This window comes from Mustela erminea, chromosome 1 (assembly GCF_009829155.1).
Source record: "Mustela erminea isolate mMusErm1 chromosome 1, mMusErm1.Pri, whole genome shotgun sequence".
NCBI lineage: Eukaryota > Metazoa > Chordata > Mammalia > Carnivora > Mustelidae > Mustela > Mustela erminea.
This window is the reverse complement of record NC_045614.1, coordinates 155,341,066-155,365,868: the sequence shown is the minus strand read 5'-3', so window position 1 is coordinate 155,365,868 and position 24,803 is coordinate 155,341,066. Positions and strand designations below refer to the sequence as shown.

General features: G+C 40.7%; 1 protein-coding gene across 4 annotated transcripts in view; it reads right to left on the bottom strand.

The window, feature by feature from the left end:
* Positions 1-18,972: 18,972 nt before the first annotated feature.
* IGSF11 (immunoglobulin superfamily member 11) overlaps positions 18,973-24,803 on the bottom strand; it is a 136,503-nt gene continuing 130,672 nt past the window's right edge. For 3 of the 4 annotated variants that reach the window (XM_032348067.1, XM_032348038.1, XM_032348058.1), the window contains exons 5-7: positions 24,292-24,414; positions 23,322-23,472; positions 18,973-21,333 (exon numbers count right to left, since the gene is read on the bottom strand). In XM_032348067.1, coding sequence (XP_032203958.1) covers positions 20,889-21,333; positions 23,322-23,472; positions 24,292-24,414 — 719 coding nt within the window. In that variant the 3' untranslated portion in view covers positions 18,973-20,888. The remainder of the gene's footprint in view (positions 21,334-23,321; positions 23,473-24,291; positions 24,415-24,803) is intronic. The other variant, XM_032348049.1, reaches the window with a different exon arrangement.

The following is a 24,803-nucleotide window of genomic DNA, read 5'->3' as shown; positions in this document are numbered from 1 at the left end:
AGCAATATAACATGAGACACAGATATATTTAAAAGTTTTTAGTGGACATATTTAACAAGTTAAAAGATCCTAGTGGAATTAACCTCAATAGCATACTTTATTAGCTCAATATATCCAAAACTCTACTTTCAGCATGTAATCAGAATGCTAAAACTATCAATGAGTCATTTTTCTTTTCTTTTTTTTTACACACATTAAGTGTTCAAACTCCACTGTATATTTACATTTCCAGGACATCTCATTTTGGACTAGACATATTTCAACTGCACAAGAACCACCCAAGCTAGTGGCTACTATATTGGACAGCACAAGGCTAGAGCTAGACCTTCAAGTTTGACTGTATCCAGGAATCCAAATAGTGTGGTTTGGCCTCTCTCTCTGTTTTGCTTCTCTCTGCATATCGAGCTCATCCTCTCTCCAAGACGGATACCTTCATTTGGCTAGGCAAGCTGGCCCACACAAGTCAGTTCAATTTGTATTGTACTTATAGGTCAAAGTCACAGAGAAAAAGGTATTTTAAAAGCTTTGATCAGTCCTGCTGATATCAATTCATCCATGAACGAGTCACTGATGCCAGGGGAATGGAGCCAACTCCAACCTAAACTGTCCCCAACAGTTCTAGCAAACAAAGCCGTGGTGGCACAAGCCTAGTGATATGCTCTGTTCTGGACTTGGGGGTAAAATGAGGGGGCTGGTGAGTCCCAGATGAACCACACAGAATTAAGGAAGATGGGCCTCCAAAGGAAGGGATGTGAGACAAATCACATATATCCATTTAACACACGTATCTACTTGTGGGCTTAAACTGCCCCAGACTCTGCACTCAGTGGCAAGGCAAGGGGAATCAGGAAGGTGAATATTAAAAGATGTTTTGACCACCCATTCCTCTCCATCTGCTCGTGCCTTAATCATTGCACCAGCGAGCTCAATCCTCACTCAGTTCCCACTCCTGATTTGCAGCACCTTTAACCAGCTTCTCCTTGCCTGTGGCTGGATCCCTCCTTGCTAACCTGTGTGGGATTCCTCTGAGAACCCAACCAACCCTGTGCCTTCATTCAGCCCTGGACCCTGGATTTTATTTTGACGGATTGCCTGTCCGTCTTTCCTTGCCGACCAGTGCCCAAGTCTGGAGCTTACATTTATTCCGATGCTCCAGACCAGTATTCTCAGACTCGGCTTTTTTCATGCAAGTCTCACTGCCCTTGAGGGGCAACTTGGGTCCTCCTGGCTCTCTCCTGACCACTGAACTCCAACAACAGCAGCAATTAGAAGAATAATCAGGAGAGACTGTGCGATATGGAGAATAATAGATTCAAATCCCAGCTCTGTGCCTTAGTGGCTCTGGGATGCTCAGCAAGTTAGTTAACCTTTCTATGCCTCAATTTCCTCATCTCCAAAATGCAGAAAGAATAGGACCTACTCAGCAGGCTTGTGTTACAAATTAGATACGTAAATACACAAGACTCGCCCGGAAGAGTCTAAGAGTGTATCATGGAGGTTCCATCAGGGAACCAGAACCATTGCAACTGATGTGGAAAAGGGTTTTATTATAGGGATTAAAGCCTACACGACTGTGGGGAGAAATGGGTAAGTAAAGGTGAGCATGGGGAAAACTGGAGGATAGGGCAGTGTTATCTAATCAGCAGCCACAGAGGGTTGCTGGTGAAGGCTATTGCAGAGGACACCACCCCTGCACCTGCTGGTGGCCTGAAGCGCCAGGTGGGAAGAGCAGGCCGCTGGACCACAGCAGAGGAAAGCAAGGGAGACTGGAACCCACGACTCTCTCCAGCACGTTAAACTCACTCTTGGCCGCTGACCCGGAAAAAGGGGTGCTCCCCTCGGGGCTGCCCACGTGCCTTACTGGAACTCGGAGATCTGGCGGGATCCTGAGGAGCCTCAGGCCCAGGCGCTGCTCAAACAACGTCGAAGCGGAAGAGCGACGGCAGCACGCGGCAGCCCACGCACCAGCCGCTGGGTCACGGTCACGTGCGCCCTGCAAGTCTCGCGTGAATCTCCCACGGCCAACCGCAGCCCAGAACCACGCCCGGAGGGATTCTGGGGGATACCCTCCCCACTTGAGCGGAAGCGTGGGCGTGGGAAAGTCCCGAGTGTTAGCTGGGATTGTTACTACCGCTGCCAATTTTGGGCCTGGGTCTTGTGTCATTATCAGTTCTCGCCTACTACACTCGACCGAGTGTAAGGTCCGCGAGGATATCTGAGCATGACCTCTTACACAGTTAGCAAGCATTGTCACCTGTTACTTAACCCACATGACAACTCACTTGCTCAGCACGTTACGTTTTATGACACACAGAAAGGTTGCAGAGCTGAAAGGTGTCAGGGGACAACCGACTGTGGTCGCTTGATTGCACAAGTCCAAGGCACCCCCCAACCCAGGCCCGGTTGCCTGTTAGGCCACACGGTGGCAGCACAGCGCACAGTGTGGGCACTCAACCATATTTATTAACTCGCTTGTAATTTACACGTGTACATCAGTCAAACGAAAACGCGGTATTCCGTGCCACAGTGAACCTGGTTTTCATGGGAGGTTTTCGGGGTCAGTGTCCTTACTAGCCCGCCATGCCTCAGACGCCGGAGGAAATCCAAATGCTGAATTTTTAGGAGATACACTTCCTAGAATTTGCAGCAGGCGTCACCGTAGAGCTACTGAACAATCAATTCCTGATCATCTGAAAGCATCAAGGACAAACCGCGTAATGCACATCACGTAATGTAAGACACTGCCTACATTTTAACCTGGACAAAACAATAGAAAACAAAGAGAAAAAAAAAAAAAGAAAAACCATTTCACCATTTCATGTTACTTTGCATATAACAACTTTTTACTAGAGGATTTCTCTGCACCCTTCTTCACTTGACTATCAATCAGGAAGTGTCTATAGAACAACAGCTATGTGCTAAATGCTAGGGGGTGGCAGAATTTGAAGTCGATTTTTCAAACCCAGTTCTTGTTCTGTTATATTGTGATGTCCCCAAGTCCTTGTGATTATCACTGACAGGTTCCTCTCTGCAATGCTATCCCTAGGAACACACAGTTCTCTCTCCCTGCCTCCATTGCTCTTTTGCAGAACCAACAGTCATGATGAACTCAGCTGTCCTTAGGTCTGAACAAGCCCTTTTAGGCCCTTATAATATCATGGGAGATAATAAAAACATTATATTCCTTTTAACCCTTGTACTTTTCTAAATATTTTCACAACTGTAATCTCATTGAAATGTATAACCACCTTGTACAATGAGTAGGGCAGTGATTATTGTACACATTTTAGAAAAGTGGAACTAGGCTGAAGAGTTTAAGGCAACTGGTCAAAGTTCCACAGCTGATCAGCCGAGTACTGTGTATCCTGAATCTAAGTCCAGAACACACTATGCTGTTATTATTGAAGAGGAACTAGAGCCTTATGTGTACAAATTAGTATAACTTACGCATGTTCTATCCTAGGTAGATTTTTTTTTAAGATTTTATTAATTTATTTGACAGAGAGAGATCACAAGTAGGCAGAGAGGCAGGCAGAGAGAGAGGGGGAAGCAGGCTCCCCACTGAGCAGAGAGCCTGATGCAGGGCTCCATCCCAGGACCCCGAGATCATGACCTGAGCTGAAGGCAGAGGCTTTAACCCACTGGGCCACCCAGGCACCCCTAGCCTAGGTAGATTTTAAATGAAAGAGAATAATCAACTTCAGTGGTGTCAGTAGCCATAAAACCATAACCTCCAGTTAATCAAATAATAAAGGATAGAACTTTCTGGTCAGTTCGGAGGGCCACACATATCTATGATTTGTACTGCCAGGATGGCTTTCTTAATACTTATTTCTGCTACAATTTCTAGAATGTAAATTTCTTTCAGGGAGAAACTTCATTTTATTTACTGAAGCATCAAGAGCACCTAGAAGAATCCCTGGCACATAATAAGTACCTAATAAATATATGGTGGTAAAAAATGATAATGAAATCTTCCAAAAGCAAAGGTGGAAGGAACACAAGTGAAAATGTGTACCCTATGCCATTACATAATTCAGCTTTTTTTTTTAGGCTTGTCTCAGTTATTTAGCATATGGAGGTAAATGTCTTCCATTTTATGTCTTAGTCTATTTAATAAACAAAATTACAGAACAAGAAACTGAGGCTTTTAGCAGGAGGAAATCCGGCCTTTTCTCTGAGACTTAGTCATGTCCCTGTTGTGCCCAAATTCCAAGACCCCTCAAAGACGACCACCAGAGTCCAGAGTCAAAGCCAAACAGCAAGGGTCGTTTATTGCGAGTTCGAACCCGGACCTCCGCGCACTCGTTGCCGGTGATGCTAAGAGGTCCTGAGCTCAGGATCACAGCACTTTTTATACTCTATTTTGAGGAGGCAGGGACTTAGCATACATCATAGTATCTTGTAACAAATCACTACATACCGCGGGAAAATCAAACAGCAACTCTATAATATGACTGGAGCGCTACAGAGCGGGAAAAGGCTGGGAACCGATTATTGGTTAGATCAAAGGGCTGTCATTCTTCAAACTGCTTAGTTGGCGCTGCTAGGGTATGTGCCCCCTCAGGATTGGCCAGGGTCTCCCTGTCAAGCTGCGGGGTGCCAGATGGTTATTATCTCCCATACCCAAAACTGGGTGGGGGGTCCGGGGGCAGTCACTTTGTCACGTCCAGTTCTGGGTGGGGGTTTCTCTGGCACCAGATGGCTGTTATCTCTCGGCCCAGAGCCGGGTGGCGGTCCGGGAGCGGCCACTCTGCTGGGTTCAATTCTGGGCGGGGGTTGTGTGGTTGCAGAGTGCCTATAGAAAGTTTGCTGGTAATTTTCCATCTCCTCATGGGTTAGCAAGTGAAGGTACAGAAGCAGAAATAGCGGTTATGGTTATAATTTAGGTATCTCATCCCCAGCACTCATAAATGCCATATTCAAATATTAAAGTTGTTCATGATATTTCTCCAAAGCAGAATCTTGTATCCCAGATCAAAGATCCCACCCTTCAATGGTATTGATTTATAAGTTTTATTCATCACAAATGGCTTCCTGAGTTTTTGAGAAGGATGTAGTATGGTTTAAAAAAAAAAAAAAAAGTATGCTTCTTTCTGAATATAGGTCTCATCTCATCACTTCACTTTTCTGCTTTCAAACCTCATGGTAAAAACAAAAACAAAACAAAAAACAAAAAAACACCCCATGGTACTCCAGTTCCCAAAGAATAAAGACCAAAAACATAGTAAGGCATATAAAACCCTTGAACTCTGGCCCCAAGCTATTTGACTAAATTCTTGCTCTTTTTCAATAACCACCCCTGCACAACGCTACCTGCTATTCCCCTGTAGTAATAGGCACTTACAGCATCCCCAGCCCAATTCCTTTGATTATTCTGTTTTCTCTACCAGGAATGTGCTTTCCTTCTTCATTGACTAGCTGGGAATGTTCATTACTCTGGGGCTAGTTCTAAAACATCACCTAAAAATTCCATATGTTGCTGCTGGTATTACAGATTTCTATAATCTTTCTAAATACTAACTCGGCAAAAGATATCAAGAGGCTAATGATTCATATTCTTTGACCCTATTGTTTGCCATCACCATCTTTGCTTGGGAAACAAACTCAAGAAATTATCCATGGAGAAATCCATTATAGTATCACTTACAATAGTAAAAAATGTTAAGTAGCCTAAATGCCCTGCTGTTGAAGGATGCTTAAAACAGGAGCTTTTGAACTTTTTTGACTAGTGTGTGTATATATATTCACATATCAAACGCACTTTTGCATATACATACACAGTGTGAAACAAGTTTCATGAGACAATATTCTTGCTGTATTCTTACTACATACAATGCATCCATTATAAACTGTCATTGCAACTCACTAAACCTACATATTAATAGGTGATGAGCGACAGTTGGAGAAACATGAGATCAAAAATATGGCAATCATATAATAGAATATTATTTAGCTACATAAATACTTCTTAAAATAACACCTAATAAGAATATATTAAAAATAATATTAAGTGACAAAAGCAAGAGACCAATTCTCTAAAGAGCCTGATTTTAATATTTTTTAAGTTTGTATGATTTGAGATGGCTCTTTAGGGCTACAGTGAAGAGACTGGACACTCCACTGTGTTTATAACTTGCTTAATATTTCCATGCACTCATTTCTTACAAAGGGCAGAAGAGCATGGAATTTAGACAGTTCTGCAGTTTTGTGTAAATTTGGGTTACCTATGAAGTACATTCATTTTATTCAATAAACATTTATTAGCCATAATCATTATGTACTCGGGACTCAAAATGCATAGTGCTCCAACTCTGTCATGGGAAGGCAGACATTTAAACAAATGAATGGACTGATGTTGCAAATGAACATCAGATGTACATACCATGGGGGCCCAAAAGAGAGAGTGTCCTCATTTCTCTGGGGAGGTAATTCCTGATCTGAGATTTAAGAGGAGTTCACTCCAAGAAGTCAAGGAGGAAAAGAAGAGCATTTCAAGTTGAAGGATGGAACAGTGGGGTGCAGGGACAGGGAAAGGTGAAACTTCAGAATGAATGGGAGGTGTCAGGCATATTAGGTCAAATCTCATGCATGACTGGAGCATGAAGCCAGGTAGGAATGGGGTGGGAAGTAAGGCTGGAGTGCTGAGCACAGCGGGATCATGGAGGGCCTGGTGTGCAGAGCTGAGGAGCCTGGAGGCTCCAGGCCACTGACTGTTAACAAGAATGTACATTACCATCACCCACACAGCTGTAAAAAACTACAGATGCCCAGCTCACCCCCAGTAACACTGATTACTTGGCCCCTAATGAGAGCTACCATTTCTGAATTTTTACTCGCCCTCTTTCTGTAGGCAATGAGGGCCTATTTGAGGCATGCAGTATACGTAAGTGTGATATCACATTTCCATCCGCAACAGTGTGGAGATTGGACAGCAAGTGGACAGACCAAAAGCAGGGAGCTCTGCTAAAGAGACCACCGTGATAGTCCAAGTGAATATAGCGGGGCGGGGGGAGGGGGGGAGACAAAGGAACACAGGGTAAAGGAAGAGTGGTTGGGAAGGAGTGGGGAAAGGGTAATGAAATGTCAGGTCTCCAGCTTGTAGTCATGTGGAAGTAGTGGCATCTGGTTGGGGTGCTGGGAGGTCTAGCTCTCCCATGATCTCCTGCAGCCCCCCTCAATAAACAGGTAAAGTAAAAACATTTGCTGTGCTAACAGAATTACAGGAAAAACCCTCCACCTTCCCTTCCTCCTCCTTGCCCACGTTCCAGTAGATTGGCACCCCTAAGTAGCTCCTCTTTCTGAAGCCGCAGCTAGCATCTGGGGGCGGAAAGGGGGACATGGAGGTGGAAGGGAATGAAGAATGGCTGCTTTTTTTTTTTTTTCAACACATCAAGGAAAATAATACTTACCTCATGAATTTGAAGTGAGAACAAATAAGATAATGTATGGGCTGTGTCTGGCACATGGTGGGTTTTGGATAAATCATTTCCTTTTCCCACATGGGAGTGATTAAGACCTGAGTCCTCTCCCTGTCTGACCAAAAATGTCTACCCAACTCTGTTTTCCTCTATCAAACATATTTATAAGTTTTCTAGTGCAAGACTAAAATGACAAGTTTTCACTTTCTTTTTTAGAAAAGGCAGGGGAATTTTTTTCATCATATGGAATAATTAAAGTCAGAGCAAGGTGAAAGATTTTCCCCCTTTTGGCTGTGTTTCAACAACTGAGAAGAAATTCTCTTTCTTGATAATGCTCCCCAAAAAATAACATTCTTTTCACCCTTATACTCAATGGGAAAAAAAAAAAAAGTGCTAGCAGCAACACATCTGATGATTCCTTGTACCCATAGACAAGTTAATTCGTCTTCAGTGCTTTGCAAGTAACCAGAAACACTACACTTAAAAAAAAAAGGAAGGGGGTGCTGCAGAAGTCTCTGTTAAAGTTGTTCTTTTTATAAAGTGCAGCTACAAATCCATGCATTGTTAATGCAGAAGTTTCCTCAATAGGCTTCTGGAGTTACATGGGTTTAAGACTTGCTGAGGACTTCTTCCGCAGGGGGAGGAATGGGCTGCGAGTTGATACAATGGGGGTTTTCAGCTCCGTTTGTTCCAGAAGAACCTAGCCCAAGAAGTCATAGGCCAGACCAGCCTCCTCCCTTCCTTTCCAAATGTTAAGCACAGATCCTTCTGAAAATTGGGGAGAGGGGTATACTAATCCAAATCTGCCAACTCTTCCTCTTCCTTTAAAAATGATCAGTAATGCAGCTTCTGTTCTTCTTGTGGAAGCCCAAATATCAGAAAATACTGTATGTCCGTGAAGATCCAGGTGGCCTCCATTTTGAACCCCAGTCCCAGCTCTGCTGCTATGTAACCTTGGACTACTTCACTGTTTGTGCCTCGTTTCCTCATCTGTAAAATAAGATAGTAATAGCACCTGCCTCACCACATTGCTGTGAGGCTGAAAATGAATTAATAGAGGTAAAGTGCACAGAAGAGTGGCTGGCATGTCGTTTTCGGACTTCAGCAGAGGATAGCCCCAGACTGATCAACCCACGGGGCTGCTAGAAATAGGTCTCCTGTAACAGAGATCGTAGGCACTGGACCACTGGCCAACAAAGGCCCACAGTTAACTTGAACAGGGTTCAACTTTTTAAAAAAAATTCGTTGCCAACATCCACAATTCAGGAGACAGGTGAATCAGCATTTCTGGCTTCTCTTGAGTGTTCAAGAGACCTGGCCATCCAGGGCTCAGAGCCCCGGTGGAAACTCGTGGTGGTCCTTGAGTAGCTGCTAAACTCTGGGCGTGGCACTGAAAGGACTGGGGCTCAGAAAATCACCGCTTATTCTTACCTCATCATAAAGGAGGGGTTCTGTGATGTTGGAGGGGTCAACACAGCCCCTACTTCTTGATGACTGGGAAAAGGGGTGAAGAAAAGGGAGGAGGATGAGCTGGTTGTGTAGGAGACTCAGACCTTCTGTTGACTCTCCAATGGAATGTTTCCCCTCCTTTTAAAATTTAAATAAAAGGCTTATCAAGTCAAACAGCAGCAGCGATAAATTATCCGGAACTGTGCCATTGTGCACATATTCACTCACTGAATCCTCAGAGCTGTGATGTAGGAATTAGGATCTTCATTTAAAGGAGAAGAAAATGAGGCTCCGAGAGGCTGGATGAGTTGCCTACAGTCATCAGTGAGCCGCGGGCGGAGCTGGACCGACACCCGTGTCTGCTTCATGCGAGCCGTCCCGCCTGTGAGCAGCTTCCTTCAGTCCCCGCATGCCTTGGGGGACTGCTGGCTCCTGCCAGAGCTTCTCACCTCAGAGAATTTCCCCCACCTCACCCTCCTCTCACAAGACCTCTCTGACTGCCTCAGGCTAAGGGTGGGGAGGAAATTGGACTTTGTGCAAACTGCTAATGCCCTAGGAAACTGATGAGAAAAAAATACAAGGCTGTGAGACTCCCTAAAGTATAGGAATTAGAAAGGGAGACTTAAAAGCTTTGACTGTGTGAAGAAAATTATCCTAATTGTCTACAAAGTCAGAGATAGAAATTTTCTCCAATCAATTAAAAAATCACACTTGGGGGCGCCTGGGTGGCTCCGCGGGTTAAAGCCTCTGCCTTCGGCCCAGATCATGATCCCAGGGTCTTGGGATCGAGCCCTGCATCGGGCTCTCTGCTCAGTGCAGAGCCTGCTTCTCTCTCTCTCTCTCTGCCTGCCTCTCTGCCTACTTGTGTTCTCTGTCAAATAAATAAATAAAATCTTTTAAAAAAAATTTTAAAAAAGTCACACTTGGACAAAGAATGACTAGAAGGAATTAATAATTCTATGCCATACCAAATTGGAGGCAGTGCCAAGACTTTTCATATTTATTAGCTATCGTAATGGAGGAGCAGTCTACGACAATACTCTTGGCTCTCTCTATAACTCACCAGCTTTGACCTTGAGCTAATTATTGAAACTTTGTAAGCCTTGGTTTCCTCATCTATAAAATCAGCATAATACTAATTTGGAAGTGTGTTGTGAGGATGGACAGGATACACACAGTGATTGGCATGCTGTCTGACACACAGCAGGCACTCCGTGTTTTAATTTCCTCAAGTGATTTAAATTGATGGCATTCAGAACATAGATATGCTATTTTGGAATAAGTGTGGGAAAGCAGGAAACAAGGGACTATTTGGGCAGACAATTATTACAATTATTATAAAGGTACTCTTCTTTCTCTTAAAGAAAAAGAGTCTCAGTGTGCTATGTGACATGGGCAGCACTCCAATACTACCTCTGGCAAAAAAAGTTGGAATACTGAGTCCGTATAAATGACTTGGTCAACTAAAAATTTAAGTTTCTGAACTACTAATAATGGCTAACATTGAGTGTTTACTATGGCCAGACCCTGTGCTACTCACCCTATGTGCCTTAGTTCATTTAGTCCTCAAAGAGACCTACCATTGTCTCCATTTTGTAGATGAATTTGAGCCTTTGGGAATTCTGTGACTTGTCCAATATAATGGACAATTGCAGCTCATTCAAATACATACATGTGGTCCTATAATTTACTCAAAGCCCCACATGCAAAACTGCTGTAAATCTGATGAACTTGGGGGAAAGAGGACAATTGATGGATGTTGTGGAAATGTGCCTTCAGTGTAAAATATTTTAGGCTCAACTATCTAATGTAGTTACCCAGCCTGCCAAAAGTAATCAACTATCATCTGAGCCCACAGTGCTACATACACAGCTGGTACTTCCATGTATTGCTCTGTCTAATACTTTTGTCCCTATTGTCAATGTCTTATGATTCAGACAGAATTTTGGGCCCTGCCTTTACCTAAAATAGGGAAATAATACCTTATTCACAAGGAAGCTGTGAGGAAAAGCTATAAATAACTACATATGCACAGAATTTACAAGTCATCTTTTCTCTAGATTGCCTTTATCTTCTCAACATTTTTCTGTAAACTTATTTTGCTAAACATAAGCTATACAACTTGTCCAAAAGAGGGTTTTAGAAAGCAAACAACCCAGACCCCAGATCTCTGATTCAGACATTCGGATACTCTGACAGGAGTACCTACTGAGAAAAGCAATTGGCCAATACATACTAGTTTGGCCAATTGCTTATCAACACCTAGCCTCAGTTTCTGCACATGTAAAATACGAGTAGTTTCTTCCACACAAGGTTGTGATAAGGTAAAATGAATGAATGCTAAGTGCGTTTTTTAAAATGCTGCCACTTAGTAAGCACAAAAGTAGCAATTATTATTTTTATGTAAAACACTTCGGAGCTACTCACCATGGGATTCTTCCAAATCCCTGCGTTTCTTATACGATCTCTACCTTTTCCAAAGGACCCATCCCAAGGAGTTGGTACAGTTATTTGCCCCTTAGATGAATAACTCTGATCCATCATAGCTTTAGGAATTTTCTGATAACTGACAGCTACTTTTAATAACTGAGATCAAGAGACCAATTGTTCATTTTCAATTTCATCAGTTTAGCACATCCCTCAAGCACTTTCTCTGCACGAGGCACAGAGATGTTGTAACCACATCTAAGGTATAGAAGACATTGTCCCACCTAAACTTATACAAATATTCACGTGTATACTTAGGACATTAATTGCAGTAATTGACTTTTAAGTCTGTATTCCTGTCATATGAGCTCCTTAAGAATAGCTATTGTGGCTTTCTCCTGTTTTTATCTCCAAACCTAGAGCAATACTTAGCACATAGTGTAGGATAAAAAAAAATGATTGTGGAATAACTTGATCCAGTGGGAGAGATCAATCAGGTACACAAATACAGGAATATAATACAGACTGTGACAATTCCCTTACATACAGTAAATGCTCTCACTTGTGAGAAGCTGCAGCCACTTCTCACCAGATGGAAAAAGAGGATTTAGGACAGAGTATTTGGGTTAGACTTGTGGTACAGAAAGATTTGGGTAGCGATAGGTGGAAGGTATAGAAAAAAAAGAGAGAGAAAAAGAGTTAGTTTGTGGGAAGTGAACAGGCCTAGAGCAGAGTTTTCATGTAGAGAAGCTGTGTAAGTTGAGGATAAAAAGAATACACCATTTGTGGAAGGAAATGAGTGAATCAAGTGAAGGAATAAGAATTTTATTTAATACACAACTAAGAATCCTCAGAATAGTAGAGTACTATAAGATATAACTGATTATTTTTTAAAATAATGTTCCAGGATTTCTAGTTCCAATCAAGATTGGGTAGCCCCATTATAAGATGGCCTTCCCTCTTGCAATTATTTTTTAAAAACCTGGACATAACACAACAATCATAGACACTCTGAACAGTGGAAAGAAGATGGATTTTAAGAGACCGTGGTACCCTCCCAGTGCAGGGAGCTGAACCTGTACTCATAACCAATATCAACAAGGTGGAAAGAAGTGGTGCAAGGCAGGGTAGCTGACACTCTACTTTCCTCCTACCCTGGTCTCAACAAGTCCAGTGGGGAGGTAAGCCTCCATCCTCCCTCCCATCAGGGACGCAGGATAATGTGGCATTCCATCTTCCTTCCTTCTTCCCGTCTACGTCAGATGGCAGCATAGAGGTGAGTTTCTACTCTTGTCCCATAGCAAGTGGTGTGAGTAAACACCCTCTTTCTTCCCTTCTGGGTCTCAGCAGGGTCCAGCCAACAGCTGAGTTTATACCTCTTACTTGAAGGCAAGAAGATGGTACAGATTGGTGCCCAACTTTCACCAAGAAGGTGTAAGCAGAGCCAAAAGGGAGCTATCCTTCTACCCCAGCCACCTGCAAAGAGACACCATAAACACTTCACTTTTTGCTATCTATAGTGTCCCTCAGAAAAGTAAACTTTTATACACATCTGGATCATGTGCTACACCTCAACAAGGGGAATAAGGGCTAAAATAAATGAATATTAAAAAGAGGTTCCAGGGGTGCCTGGGTAGCTCAGTGTGTTAAAGCCTCTGCCTTTGCCTCAGGTCATGATTTCAGGGTCCTGTGATCAAGTCCCGCATCAAGCTCTTCGCTCAGCAAGGAGCCTACTTCCCCCTCTCTCTCTGCCTGCCTCTCTGCCTACTTGTGATTTCTGTCGGTGAAATAAAATCTTAAAAAAAAAAAAAAATCACATGAATAAGAAAAGATCACCAATAGATGCCAGTATTAATATGAATAGGATGTTGAAAATATCTCACAAGATAATTATAATAAAAATGTTTCAATAAGCAATTATGAATCCTTTTGAAACTGAAAGCTAGAAAACCTCAGTGAAGAAACAGGAATAAAGCAATATCACAGCTAAAACATGGATGAATCTAAGAAAACATTATGCTAGGCAAAATAAGGCAGTCACAAAACACACACACACACACACACACACACACACACACCCCTATACTGTATGATACTATTTACATGAAATGTCCAGAGTAGACAAATCTATAGACAGAAAGTAAATCAGTTGTTGCCTGAAGTTGAAGGTGGTGTAGAATAAAGAATGACTGTTAGTGGGTACAGGTTTCTTTGGGACTGATGAAAATGTTCTAAAATTAGATTATAGGGGCGCCTCGGTGGCTCAATGGGTTAAAGCCTCTGCCTTTGGCTCAGGTCATGATCCTAGGATCCTGGGATCAAGCTCTACATCAGGCTCTCTGCTCAGCAGGGAGCCTGCTTCCTTCTCTCTCTCTGCTGCTTCTCTGCCTACTTGTGATCCTGTCTGTCAAATAAATAAATAAATCTTTAAGAAATAAAATAAAATAAAATTATAGTGATGCTTGTGCAACAACTCTATAAACAAACTGAAAACTACTGAATTATACACTTCATATGGCTGAATTTTATGGTATATAAATTATATTTTAATGTGATTTGATGTGAAATTATCATTAATGATTAAATTTTAAGAAGAATCAAATGTAACTTGCCAAACTAAAAAATATAGTAACTGAAATAAAAATCTTGCTGATCTCACTAAGCAGAGTGGAAACAACAGAGAATAGAAATTAGTAAGTTTGAGGAAAGATCAGTCGATTTACCCTGAACAACAGAGAGAAAATAGACTGAAAAAATGAAGAGAGCCTCTGGAACCTGTACGACAATAAAAAAGATCCATCATCAGACTCCCAGAAAGATATGAGAAAGAGAGGGAAGCTGAAAGGGTGTTTTAAGAAGTAATGGTGGAACACTTCCCAAACTTGTCAAGTGCTGAAAGAAAGGAACTGTCAACCATGAATACTACATCCAGTGAGGAATGAAGGGGAAATAAAGACATTCTCAGACAGAAGAAAACTAATAGAGTTCACTCCTAGCAGACCTACTCTGATAAACTGGCTAAAGGGAGTTCTTCAAACAGAGAAAAAAATGATCAAAGAAGGAATCCTGGACCATCAGAAACTAAGAAAGAACAAAGAAGCAGAAATATGAGTGCATATAATGCACTTCTTATCATGTTTTATAAATCTTTTTGATTAAAAAAATTATATACCATATTGTGATCAAGAAAAAGATATCTAAAGGGGGTAAAAGAAAAGGGATATATATGGAAGTAAGTTTTCACACTTCACTTAAAGTGGTAAAATGTTAATATAAGTAGACCGTGATATGTTCTGTATGCTTATTGTAATACTTAGAATGAACACTAAAAAAAAAAAACAGACAAAGCGATATATTAAAAAACATTCTAAATAAATTAAGAAGGAATCCTAAAAACTATTCAGGTAACCCATAAGAAGGTAAGAGAAACAAATCATTTAAAAAGGGGGAAAAACAGAAAACAAAAAATGAAATAAATTTTAGCCTTAAACATATCAATAATTGCCTTAAATGTCTAAATATAATTAAAAGATGGATGTCTGCACACTGGATAAAAAAATATGATCCAACAATATCCCATCAACAAGCTCAAATATGATGGCATTGTTGTAAAGGATGAAAAAACATATCCTATGCAAACAGTAACTCAGAAATGCAGGGTGGTTAAATTAATGCCAATAAAAGAGACTTCCCAGAAAAGAAAATTCCTAGAGACAAAGAAGGACATTACATAATGATAAAAGAATCAATCCCATCAGGAAGGCATGATGATTCTAAATACATCTGCACCAAAAAGAGACACTCAAAATACATAAAGCAAAAATTGATAAACTGAAAGAAGAAAAAGATAAATCTACAATTACACTTGGGGATTATAACACTTCAGTTTCAGAAACTGATTGCCAGATAGAAAATCAGTAAGGATATAAAACTGACCAACGCAATCATCCAACGGGATCTAATTGTATACAGAACATTCTATCCAACAAAAGCAGAATAAACATTTTTTTAAGAGCCCATAGAACATGTACCAACAGACACCATGTCATAGGCCATAAAACAAACTTCAAAAAATGTAAAAGGATTAAAATAATACATATTTTTAACTTAAATAATACAGATTTTTTTTCTAACTTCAACCTAAAAAATCACTAACAGAAAAATGACCAGAAAACTTCCAATAACTTGGAAATTAACACATTTCTGAATAACCTGTGGGTAAAGAGGAATTCTCACAGGAAATACAAAAACACACAGCACTCTATGAAAATGCAAAAGCTCAAAATACATGGATGCAGCTAAAGAACTGAGGGAGAAATTACAGCCCTAAATCCTTACATCAAAAAAGAAGAACAATTTGAAATCTGCTCCCACCTCAAAAAACTAGAAAAATGAAAGATAAATCCATAGCAAACTGAAGGATGAAATTAATAAAACTGAAAACAGAAAAATAGAAAAAAAAACTATTTCTTCAAAAAAAATCTTTACAATTGACAAACTTCAGGCAAGATTGATAAAAATAAGTAAGACACAGATCACCAACACCAAGAATGAAACAGATACCAGTGTAGATCCAGCTTCCATTAGAAAGATAATAAGGGAAAAATACAAATAACTTTAGTCCATAAATACTGACACACTGGAGCAGATGGATCAATTCCTCAAACCCAGAAACTATTAAAACTCAATCAAGATGAAATAGAAAACCTGAATAATCCTATAACCATTAAAGAAATTAAATTGTTAATTTAAAAGCTGAAAATGAATTCTCTAGCCACAGATGACTTTACTAGAGAATTCTAGGCCATTAGATACAAAAATCCTCAACAAAATATTAGCAAATCAAATCTGGCAGTGTTTTTAAAAAATTATACACCATGACCAAATGCAATTTTATTCCATGTATACAAGATTGATTCAGCATTTGAAAATCAGTCAGTGTAACCCAGTATTATCAACAGACTAAAGCAAAAACAAAACAAACAAAAAAGTATGACTATACCAACTGATGGAGAAACATTTGACAAAATCTAACACCCATAAATGATATATCTTCCCAGCAAACTAATACTAGTGTAAAACTTCATTTTATAAAAAGCACCTACAAAAACTTACAGCTAACACCATACTTAATGGTAAAAGAACGAATGCTTTCCCCCTACAACTAGGAATAAGGAAAGCATATCACACTAACCATTTGTATTTAACATAGCTTTATGAAAAAGAAAAGGCACACATATTGAAGAGAAAGAAATAAAACTGTCCCTATTTGCAGATGATGTGATTCTGTACATAGAAAATCCCAAGGATCATCAAGAAAACAAAACACAAAACAAATAACCAGACTCTGAAAAAGTTATTTCAGCCAAGTTGCAGAATACAAAATCAACACAAAAAATCCAATCACATTTCTGTTTGCTGAAAACAAATATATAGAAACCAAAATTTAAAGCACAGTTACATTTATAATTGCTTCAAAGAAAATTAAATACTTAGTGATAAATCCAACAAAACATGTACAGGATCTGTATCCTGAGAATTACAAAATGCTCGGGAAATAAATCAAAAAAGGTCTAAAGAAGTGGAGAAACATACCATGTTCATAGATCTGAAGACTCAAATAGTAAAGATGCCGGGTCTTCCCAAGGTGGCCATAGGTTTAACACAATCTCTATTGAAACAGCCCAGTGTTTTGCAGACACAAACCACTTTATTCTAAAATGTATACGGAAAGCCACTAAGACCTGTAATAGTTAAAACTATTTCAAAACAGAAGAAGAAAGTGGGAGAAACCACTCGATCAGTTAAAGCTTATTAAATATGGGGAGGCCTGGCTGGCTCAGTCAGTTAAGGGTCTATTTTCCACTCAGGTCATAATCCCAGGGTCCTGGGATCGAGTCCCACATCAGGCTCCCTGCTCCACAGGAAGCCTGCTTCTGTCTGTCACTCTATCTACTTGTTCTTTCCCTTTCTCTCTGTCAAACAAATAAATAAAATCTTTAATTAAAAAAAAAAGCTTATTAAATAGGGACAGTGGTCACCAAAGTATTGATGGAAGAACAGATACCAAGATCAGAGGAACAGCTAAGGAACTCAGACCCACACAAATATGCCTAAATGGTTTTTTTTCAAAGATGCAACAAAAGTTCACTGGAAGGATAGACTTTTCAACAAATGGGGATGGAGCAAATAGTCCCTCGGGCATTTATCTCAGAGAAATAAAAACTTACATTCACATAAAAGCCTGCAAAACAAAAAAATGCTCAGTTTTATTTCTAGTAGCCAAAAATGGAAACAACTCAAATCTCATAGCCTTCAACGGGTAAGTGCTTAAACAAACTGGTCCATCTGCACCACGGATGACTACTCAGCAATAAAAAGGAATGAACTATTGATACATGCCACAATTTGGATGGATCTCAAAAAAGATATTCCGAGAAGCCAACCTGCAAATGTTACATGATTCCATTTAAGTACCACTCTTGGACAAAATTATAAAGATGGATAGCAAATTAGAGATTAGGACCTTGGGGAGCAGGGAAGCAGCTGTAACTCTAAAAGGGTAAGACAAGGGATCCTGTATCTGACTGTAGTGGTAGTCACACTGATCTACAAACGTGACGAAGTTGCATGTAACTAAATGCATGCCCTGCACATAGCAAGTGCATGTACAACTGTAGAAATATGAATAAGGTTAATGGACTGTATCCATGTCAATTGGTGATACTGTATAACAGTTTTGCAAGATGTTTGGAAATTTTCCATTTGGAAAAACTAGATGAAGAGTATATGGGAATCTATTATTTCTTATAATGGAATATAAATATATACATGATCTCAAAATAAAACGTTAAAATTGGAGGCACCTGGATGGCTTATGGGTTGGGGCCTCTGCCTTTGGCTCGGGTCATGATCCCAGCATCCTGGGATCAGACCCCACATGGGGCTGTCTGCTTGGCGGGGAGCCTGCTTCCCCTCCTTCTCTCTCTGCCTGCCTCTCTGCCTGTTTGTGATCTCTGTCGTCAAATAAATAAATAAAAATCTTAAAAAAAAAAAAAAAAGTTAAAACAGGACACCTGGATGGCTCAGTTGATGAGGGGTCTGACTTGATTTCAGCTCAGGTCATGATCTCAGGGTTGTGGAATTGAGCCCTGAGTGGGGATTCTCTCTCTCCCCCTCCTACCCCTACCCCTCCCACTTATGTGCGCACACACTCTCTCAAAAAAAAAGAAAAGAAAAGAAAAGTTAAAACAAAGGAATGATCCAGTATATACCAAGAGCTACAATCATGATCATAACTTCCCCTGCCGGAACTTGGCAACTTCAGTTTAAAAGTCATCAGTCATTCACCTACTCAATACCTATATTAGGCCCTGTGCTAGGTAAGGGATTCAAAGTGGGAAAAAAAAGCAGTCATGGACCTGGTCTCATGAACTTCAGACACGGAAAGAGGAAAATCATTCAATGTGTGAAAGGGTCATTACAACTTCAGTCATACACATGAGAACTGGACTCAAATTTCTAGTAAGAAGATAAAGTAATTTCCAGAGTACTATTTGCTCATTAAAATTATTATGTATACTATTTAACAGAATGGAAAACTCTTATAACATTAAAAAGAAGACAAAATATAAACTCATAAATTCATTAATATATGATAAGTAATGACAACTTGTTTTTATATGAATAAACTTTTATTGAATTTTAGATAATTAGAAAGAATAAAGAAATGCAAGATAAATGCTTTCTAAACAACATCTGATAGTATCTTTTCTGTCATGGTATTTTCACTCTTTATAAAAAGTATAGACATTCATTTATTTAAATTTTTACAAAGTCAAGAACAATCACATGGAAAAAATAAGTAATGCTAACGTAAATTCAGCATTTCATCAATATCGAAATGGCTGCAATGGTTAGGTTCTGAGCTTAGCCCTCCCCGAACACGGTAAAAGCAGCAGCTGCTGGTTTCCACATATTCAAAGGGTCTGAGAATCAGGAAGCCACTCCCTGTGACGACTATGCTTGCAGGAAAAGAGGGCAAAAGGCATGGTGCGAAGAGGGAGTGAGAGACAACATTGGGAAAAAAAAATGATGCTCTTATTGAACCACGAGGTCGGCCTCATAAATAATTCAGAGAACGATTCTGGGGCGAAATCATTTCTGTGCTGCTTAAAGTGTGATTAAGGCGAGATAGTCCCCGATACAAGTATGCCCAGATCCACACAGCACGAGAGTGGGGAGTTTGTAAATTATCTGGTGAACTCCAAGGCCAGCCAAGCCAGGTAATTAATCACAGAAGGAGTCTCTTTACAGTGGTGTAAAATGCATTTGGGCAAAACTGCAACCCTGAGCTGTGACAAACATAGGGCAGACCCTCCCAGGAGCATACCTGAAGGCATCCCTTTTGTCTTATTCTTATCTGTTTTGCAAAACGAATTATTTTGGAAACAACAACAGAACTACTCCTGCCCTCCCTGTAACAACCTACTAACCTCGACTTGTCAAACAAAGAGTAAGTTATCTCTCTCAGTGCAAAAGGCATCAGGTGCTGCCCTCATTAAGGGTAACCTGGTGTGATAGGCAGGGAGCCCCAGCCAGCCCAGCTGTGCCTGGAGGCTGCCAGGAAGGCTCCAGTCCCTCACACCTGCCTTCCTGCTCCCCTGCGGCCCACACACCCCAGCTCTTTCTATCTGGGCACGGGCCTCCCACAGGGCTCCACAAACACAATCACTGAATGCGCTGTTAGTAACAGTCTTTTCTTTCCTAGCCCTATGCCACTCATGTATTTTTTAAAAAACAAAAAACAAAAAACCCCACAAGAGTTTTCTTTTAAAAAAATATTTTTCCAGGAAGTAATGAACAGTAATTGTCACGGACCCAGAACAGACCCTAGAAAAAAGCAGACAGGCAAGAATCTGTCATATAGCAATATTCCAAATATGAAATTCATGGTTTAGGAAGACATAAATAAATAAATAGGAAGGGGCTTCTCAGAGAAGTTTCTTTTGTTTTCCCCCATTTCTTACCAAATTTTGTTTGCGTAAAAAAGTTTTGATTCTAGGATACAAGAGCCAGCCCTCTTGGGACCGATATGAACCATTCATACCACTAAGCCCTCTAGATACAGAGGGAACCGTGATGATCCCAGGGTTGCTCATTATTTTTTTGAAAGATACCTATATTTTTAAATAATTTCATTATTTAAACTTCACCTGGCACTTGAGTCTCTTGAAAAATTATTAAGTTAGGCATGAATTAAAGAATAAGCCCATCTGGACTGCAGTTTGGGTTTTAAGTGCTAGTCTGCTCTTGTATCTTTTTCCTTGGCTTGGCACATCTCTGAGAACCAGTTTTTTGAATAGAATGCTGGGACATCTGTGGTGGGGAAACGAGTCTTCAAGATGAAGAATTCCAGTTCATTTCACAAATTTCACTGGCCACGTACAAACAGCATTGCCTTTTCCTTTGTGCTTTTTTACTAGTATCCTTATAAGGAAAGCACTTCTTTCCCAGCACTTGCTCACCCCGCCCTCCCCCTGCATGGGGTACTCCACTGATTCTTTTCTGAATGCTCTATCAGCTCAGGTACTATACCAGGGAGCCGGCCCGACTCTGGGCTGGCACCATGACAGGGATAGCACCAATTCGCTCTAGTGTTGCTTGGCTGACAGTGTACGAGTGTGTGTGTTGAGGCCGAGGCTTCCTGCTGACTGAGCCATTGCTCCTGGGCATGACCTGCGGGGATGACCCTCTGTTGGCTGTCACTACCAGAGTCTTATGCGGAGCTGGGCCCAGGTGGGTCCCATTAGCGTAGATGGAAGGAATGTTGGCATTGCCTGAGTGGAGAGAGAAAGACTGGCGCAAGTCACTGAAGTGGTTGAATGACTCCGTGTTCCTGGGAACTTTTGGATTGTTGCTCCAGTATCGACTGTTGTACGTATTGGAAGAGGTCAATGTGTTGTTCTCTGAGGAGGATATCTCGGTGTGAAATGCTTTGGCAGAAGAAGAACATTTAGGTGGAAGATCATCCTCTCTGAAAAGGAATAGAAATAAAATTGTTGTCAGGATTAACTTGAATGTCACCCTACCCTCCAGCCCAGGAATCTTTCATCTTCTGCTAAGACCATATGTCTGTGAGATACAAATCCTCAGGACAGAACATACTATCAAAAAAGCAAAGACGGGGCATCTGGGTGGCTCAGTGGGTTAAGCCTCTGCCTATGGCTCAGGTCATGATCCCGGGTTCCAGAATCGAGCCCTGCATCGGGTTCTCTGCTTGGTGGGGAGCCTGCTTCCTCCTCTCTCTCTGCCTGCCTCTCTGCCTGCTTGTGATCTCTGTTTGTCAAATAAATAAACAAAAATCTTAAAAGAAAAAAAAAAAAAAGCAAACGCATCAGCCCTGGTGTCCTGGTGTACTCAGCTCTGGCACTCATTCTCATTGAGACAATGCTCAAGAAAAATGTTCCCTCAGCTTCTCAATAGCCAAGAATACAAAAAGTAATGTCAAATCTCTCAGACTATACTTTCCAATATACCTGAAAAAAAAAAAGGTGTGTGAATATATATGTGTGGTATGTATATATGCACGTTTATAATTTTTTTTGCTCTAAATAGGAAAATAGACCTTGAAGAGAGCCACTGAGCTTGTTGTGTAAAGAATTACAAGAGGCTAAGATAAGTCACTAATTTAGCTTAAGATGTTAATTCATTCAACATTTATTGAGTACCAGGCACTCTACTATACTAGATGTTTCATGTAAAAAAAAGACACAGTTCCTATAATCCAGAAGCCTATGGCCAAACGAGAGTGCCAATCAATGCAAGAATATTTCCAAGTCTGAAAGGCTGGACAGGGACTAGAGTCAACTTCTGTGAGGAGGTGACACCTGGACTGGTCTTAAATCAGATCAAGGAATTTATGAAAGAGATGGATGAAAAGGGAAGGAGTTTGGTGCCAGAAGAGGGTGGAGGCTTGAGCAAAGACCCTGAAGCACGAGAGGCTACAGAACAGAATGGAACACCAGTGACCATGGAAGTAGTGACAGAGGACTAGGGAAGCAGGGGAAGGTCAGTCCTGAAGGGCTGTGTGGATCACGCTAAGTAGACTAGATTCATTAAAGCATTTTCAACAAGGATACTATGTGGTACAATGTGATAGGGATAGAGAGGGAGCATGAACTCCCCTATCCTTATAACATGCCAAGAGTCACTTTTCTTTAAAGATGATTTTCATGCTGTGATAAGCACTGGGTGTTAAAGGTATAACTAATTAGTAATTGAACACGTCATCAAAAACTAACGATGTACTATACAGTAGCTAACTGAACATGATGAAAAAATAAAAAAAATAAAATAAAGATGATTTTCACATTGTTGTCTGAAGATGTTCATATCCTTGACTGAACTGTCTCTCACACCAAGCCATATGGCTTTGGCCTGTGTGCACAGGAACTGGTATGCTCTTGGGGTGTTTCTTCTAGCTTCTGGTATAAATGCCAATGTCAAACACATTTCTTAAACTAACTTTTCTTCTGTGGCAACCATCTTTTTTTTTTTTTTTTTAAAGATTTTATTTATTTATTTGACAGAGAGAGATCACAAGTAGGCAGAGAGGCAGGCAGAGAGAGAGAGGAGGAAGCAGGCTCCCCACTGAGCAGAGAGCCCGATGCGGGACTCGATCCCAGGACCCTGAGATCATGACCTGAGCCGAAGGCAGCAGCTTAACCCACTGAGCCACCCAGGCACCCCCTGTGGCAACCATCTTAACTCCACCTACCTTGGAAGTATGGAACGTTAAGGAATTCTTCACATGTGTCCTCCTAGTTGGGCACATATGGGACCCTCTTCCTCTTTCATGATCCAGTAAATGAGTAAAAGTGATATAACATACAAGAAAATATGACTTGGCACTTTAACTGTCTAGGCCATCACAGCCATTGGATTAGCAAAGAAGTCTTAGCTGCCAAAATTAATAGAAATACAGACACTGGCCATGTAGGATGAATTTTCTGACACACAAACCTTATTTCATTAGGAATTTCTTCTTCCTCCTCCTCTTTATTTTTGCTTCTCCAGTAAAAGAATGCCCCTAAAATTAGTGCAATGCAAAAAATGATAATAACTGCACCAGTGCCAATGGCTCCAGCTATTAGTCCAATGCTCCTGGGCTGGGCTGCAAAATATATTTAAGGTAGATTTAAAGAACAAAAAAAGAGAGAAAGAGAGAGAGAGAAATAGCATACACTCATGCAACTTCATAAATATGTAAGTTTACCACAGAATCTTCTTAAAATGCACAGAATTGCCCAAAGTGTTGCATCCTTATAAAATTAAACCACGGTTAGTTTCTGTGTCCTCAGTGGCTGGGACTCACACACAGGAGGCTCACAGACACTCGCTGAATGAATGAACATTACAGGACTCACCATGTCAGTAGAACAACACTTAGAGCAGAACAGGCCAAAGATGCTTACCTGCCTGATCGGCCCAGAGGAGCCCTGGCGATCAGTGCGATAACAACCACCTCAACCCAAAAGGGTCACTACTTTTTGTAAGCGGAATTCAAATAACCCAGAACTCTCAAATAAAGGGAAAATTTCTGCACTGCTTATTTATGACCTGGCCACCTAGCAATTAAGCAGATATAAATGGATTAGGAGAAAATAATAGAAGGTCTTGCCGTGGCCATAAGATCATCACAAGTTTTTGTAATGTCAATAGGATTAGGCAAGCACTTGAAGACAAGCGACTGACTTGATTCTACTGATCCTGAGGAGAAAGACATACTGTCATAAAAAACATGTCGTATTGCTGAGGCTGAAAAGTATACTAAGACATTTATAAACATTTCAATAACTAATAAACCGAAGAAAATGTTATACTTAATCTTCAAACAACCTAAAAAAAATTAAGAGAAACTCTTCATTCCCTGGTTTAACAAAGATGTTGGTGTTCCAGACTCAGAGTCAATGTCAGAATTTTATATACTTACGTGAAATAACCTGGAGATCTAACAGACAGGTGCTGGTTCCGATGGCATTTGAAGCCACGCACTGGTACAGGCCTGAAGACAGGGCACTGATGTTCCGAATGGTGACTGTCCCCTGGACCTGGTCTGTCACAAAAATCATAATCAAGTGAGGAGTTAGGGGGAAAAAAAAAAGAAAGAAAAAAGAAGAAATCAGTAGGAAGCTACAAAAATAAACACTGAAGAGCCCTCCATAGCCTTTGCCAAAGAGATTTTCTTGGTTCATGAAAACACTAAAATCACATCACATTAAAGACCCAGAGACATGGAGGGAGGGCTGTCCTACATGCAATCTTACAACCTAATCTGCCGTTAGTCTGAAGTCCTACATGTGAGTAGCCCTCCCCTGAGGAAGCAGTGGCTAAGGCCTGTGCTAGAGAAGTTATGATCAGTAACATCACACTTCAGTTCTGAGGAAATGCGATGCCATCAAGATGAAACTAAACTCATTAATGTTCACTTTATACTTGATGGAG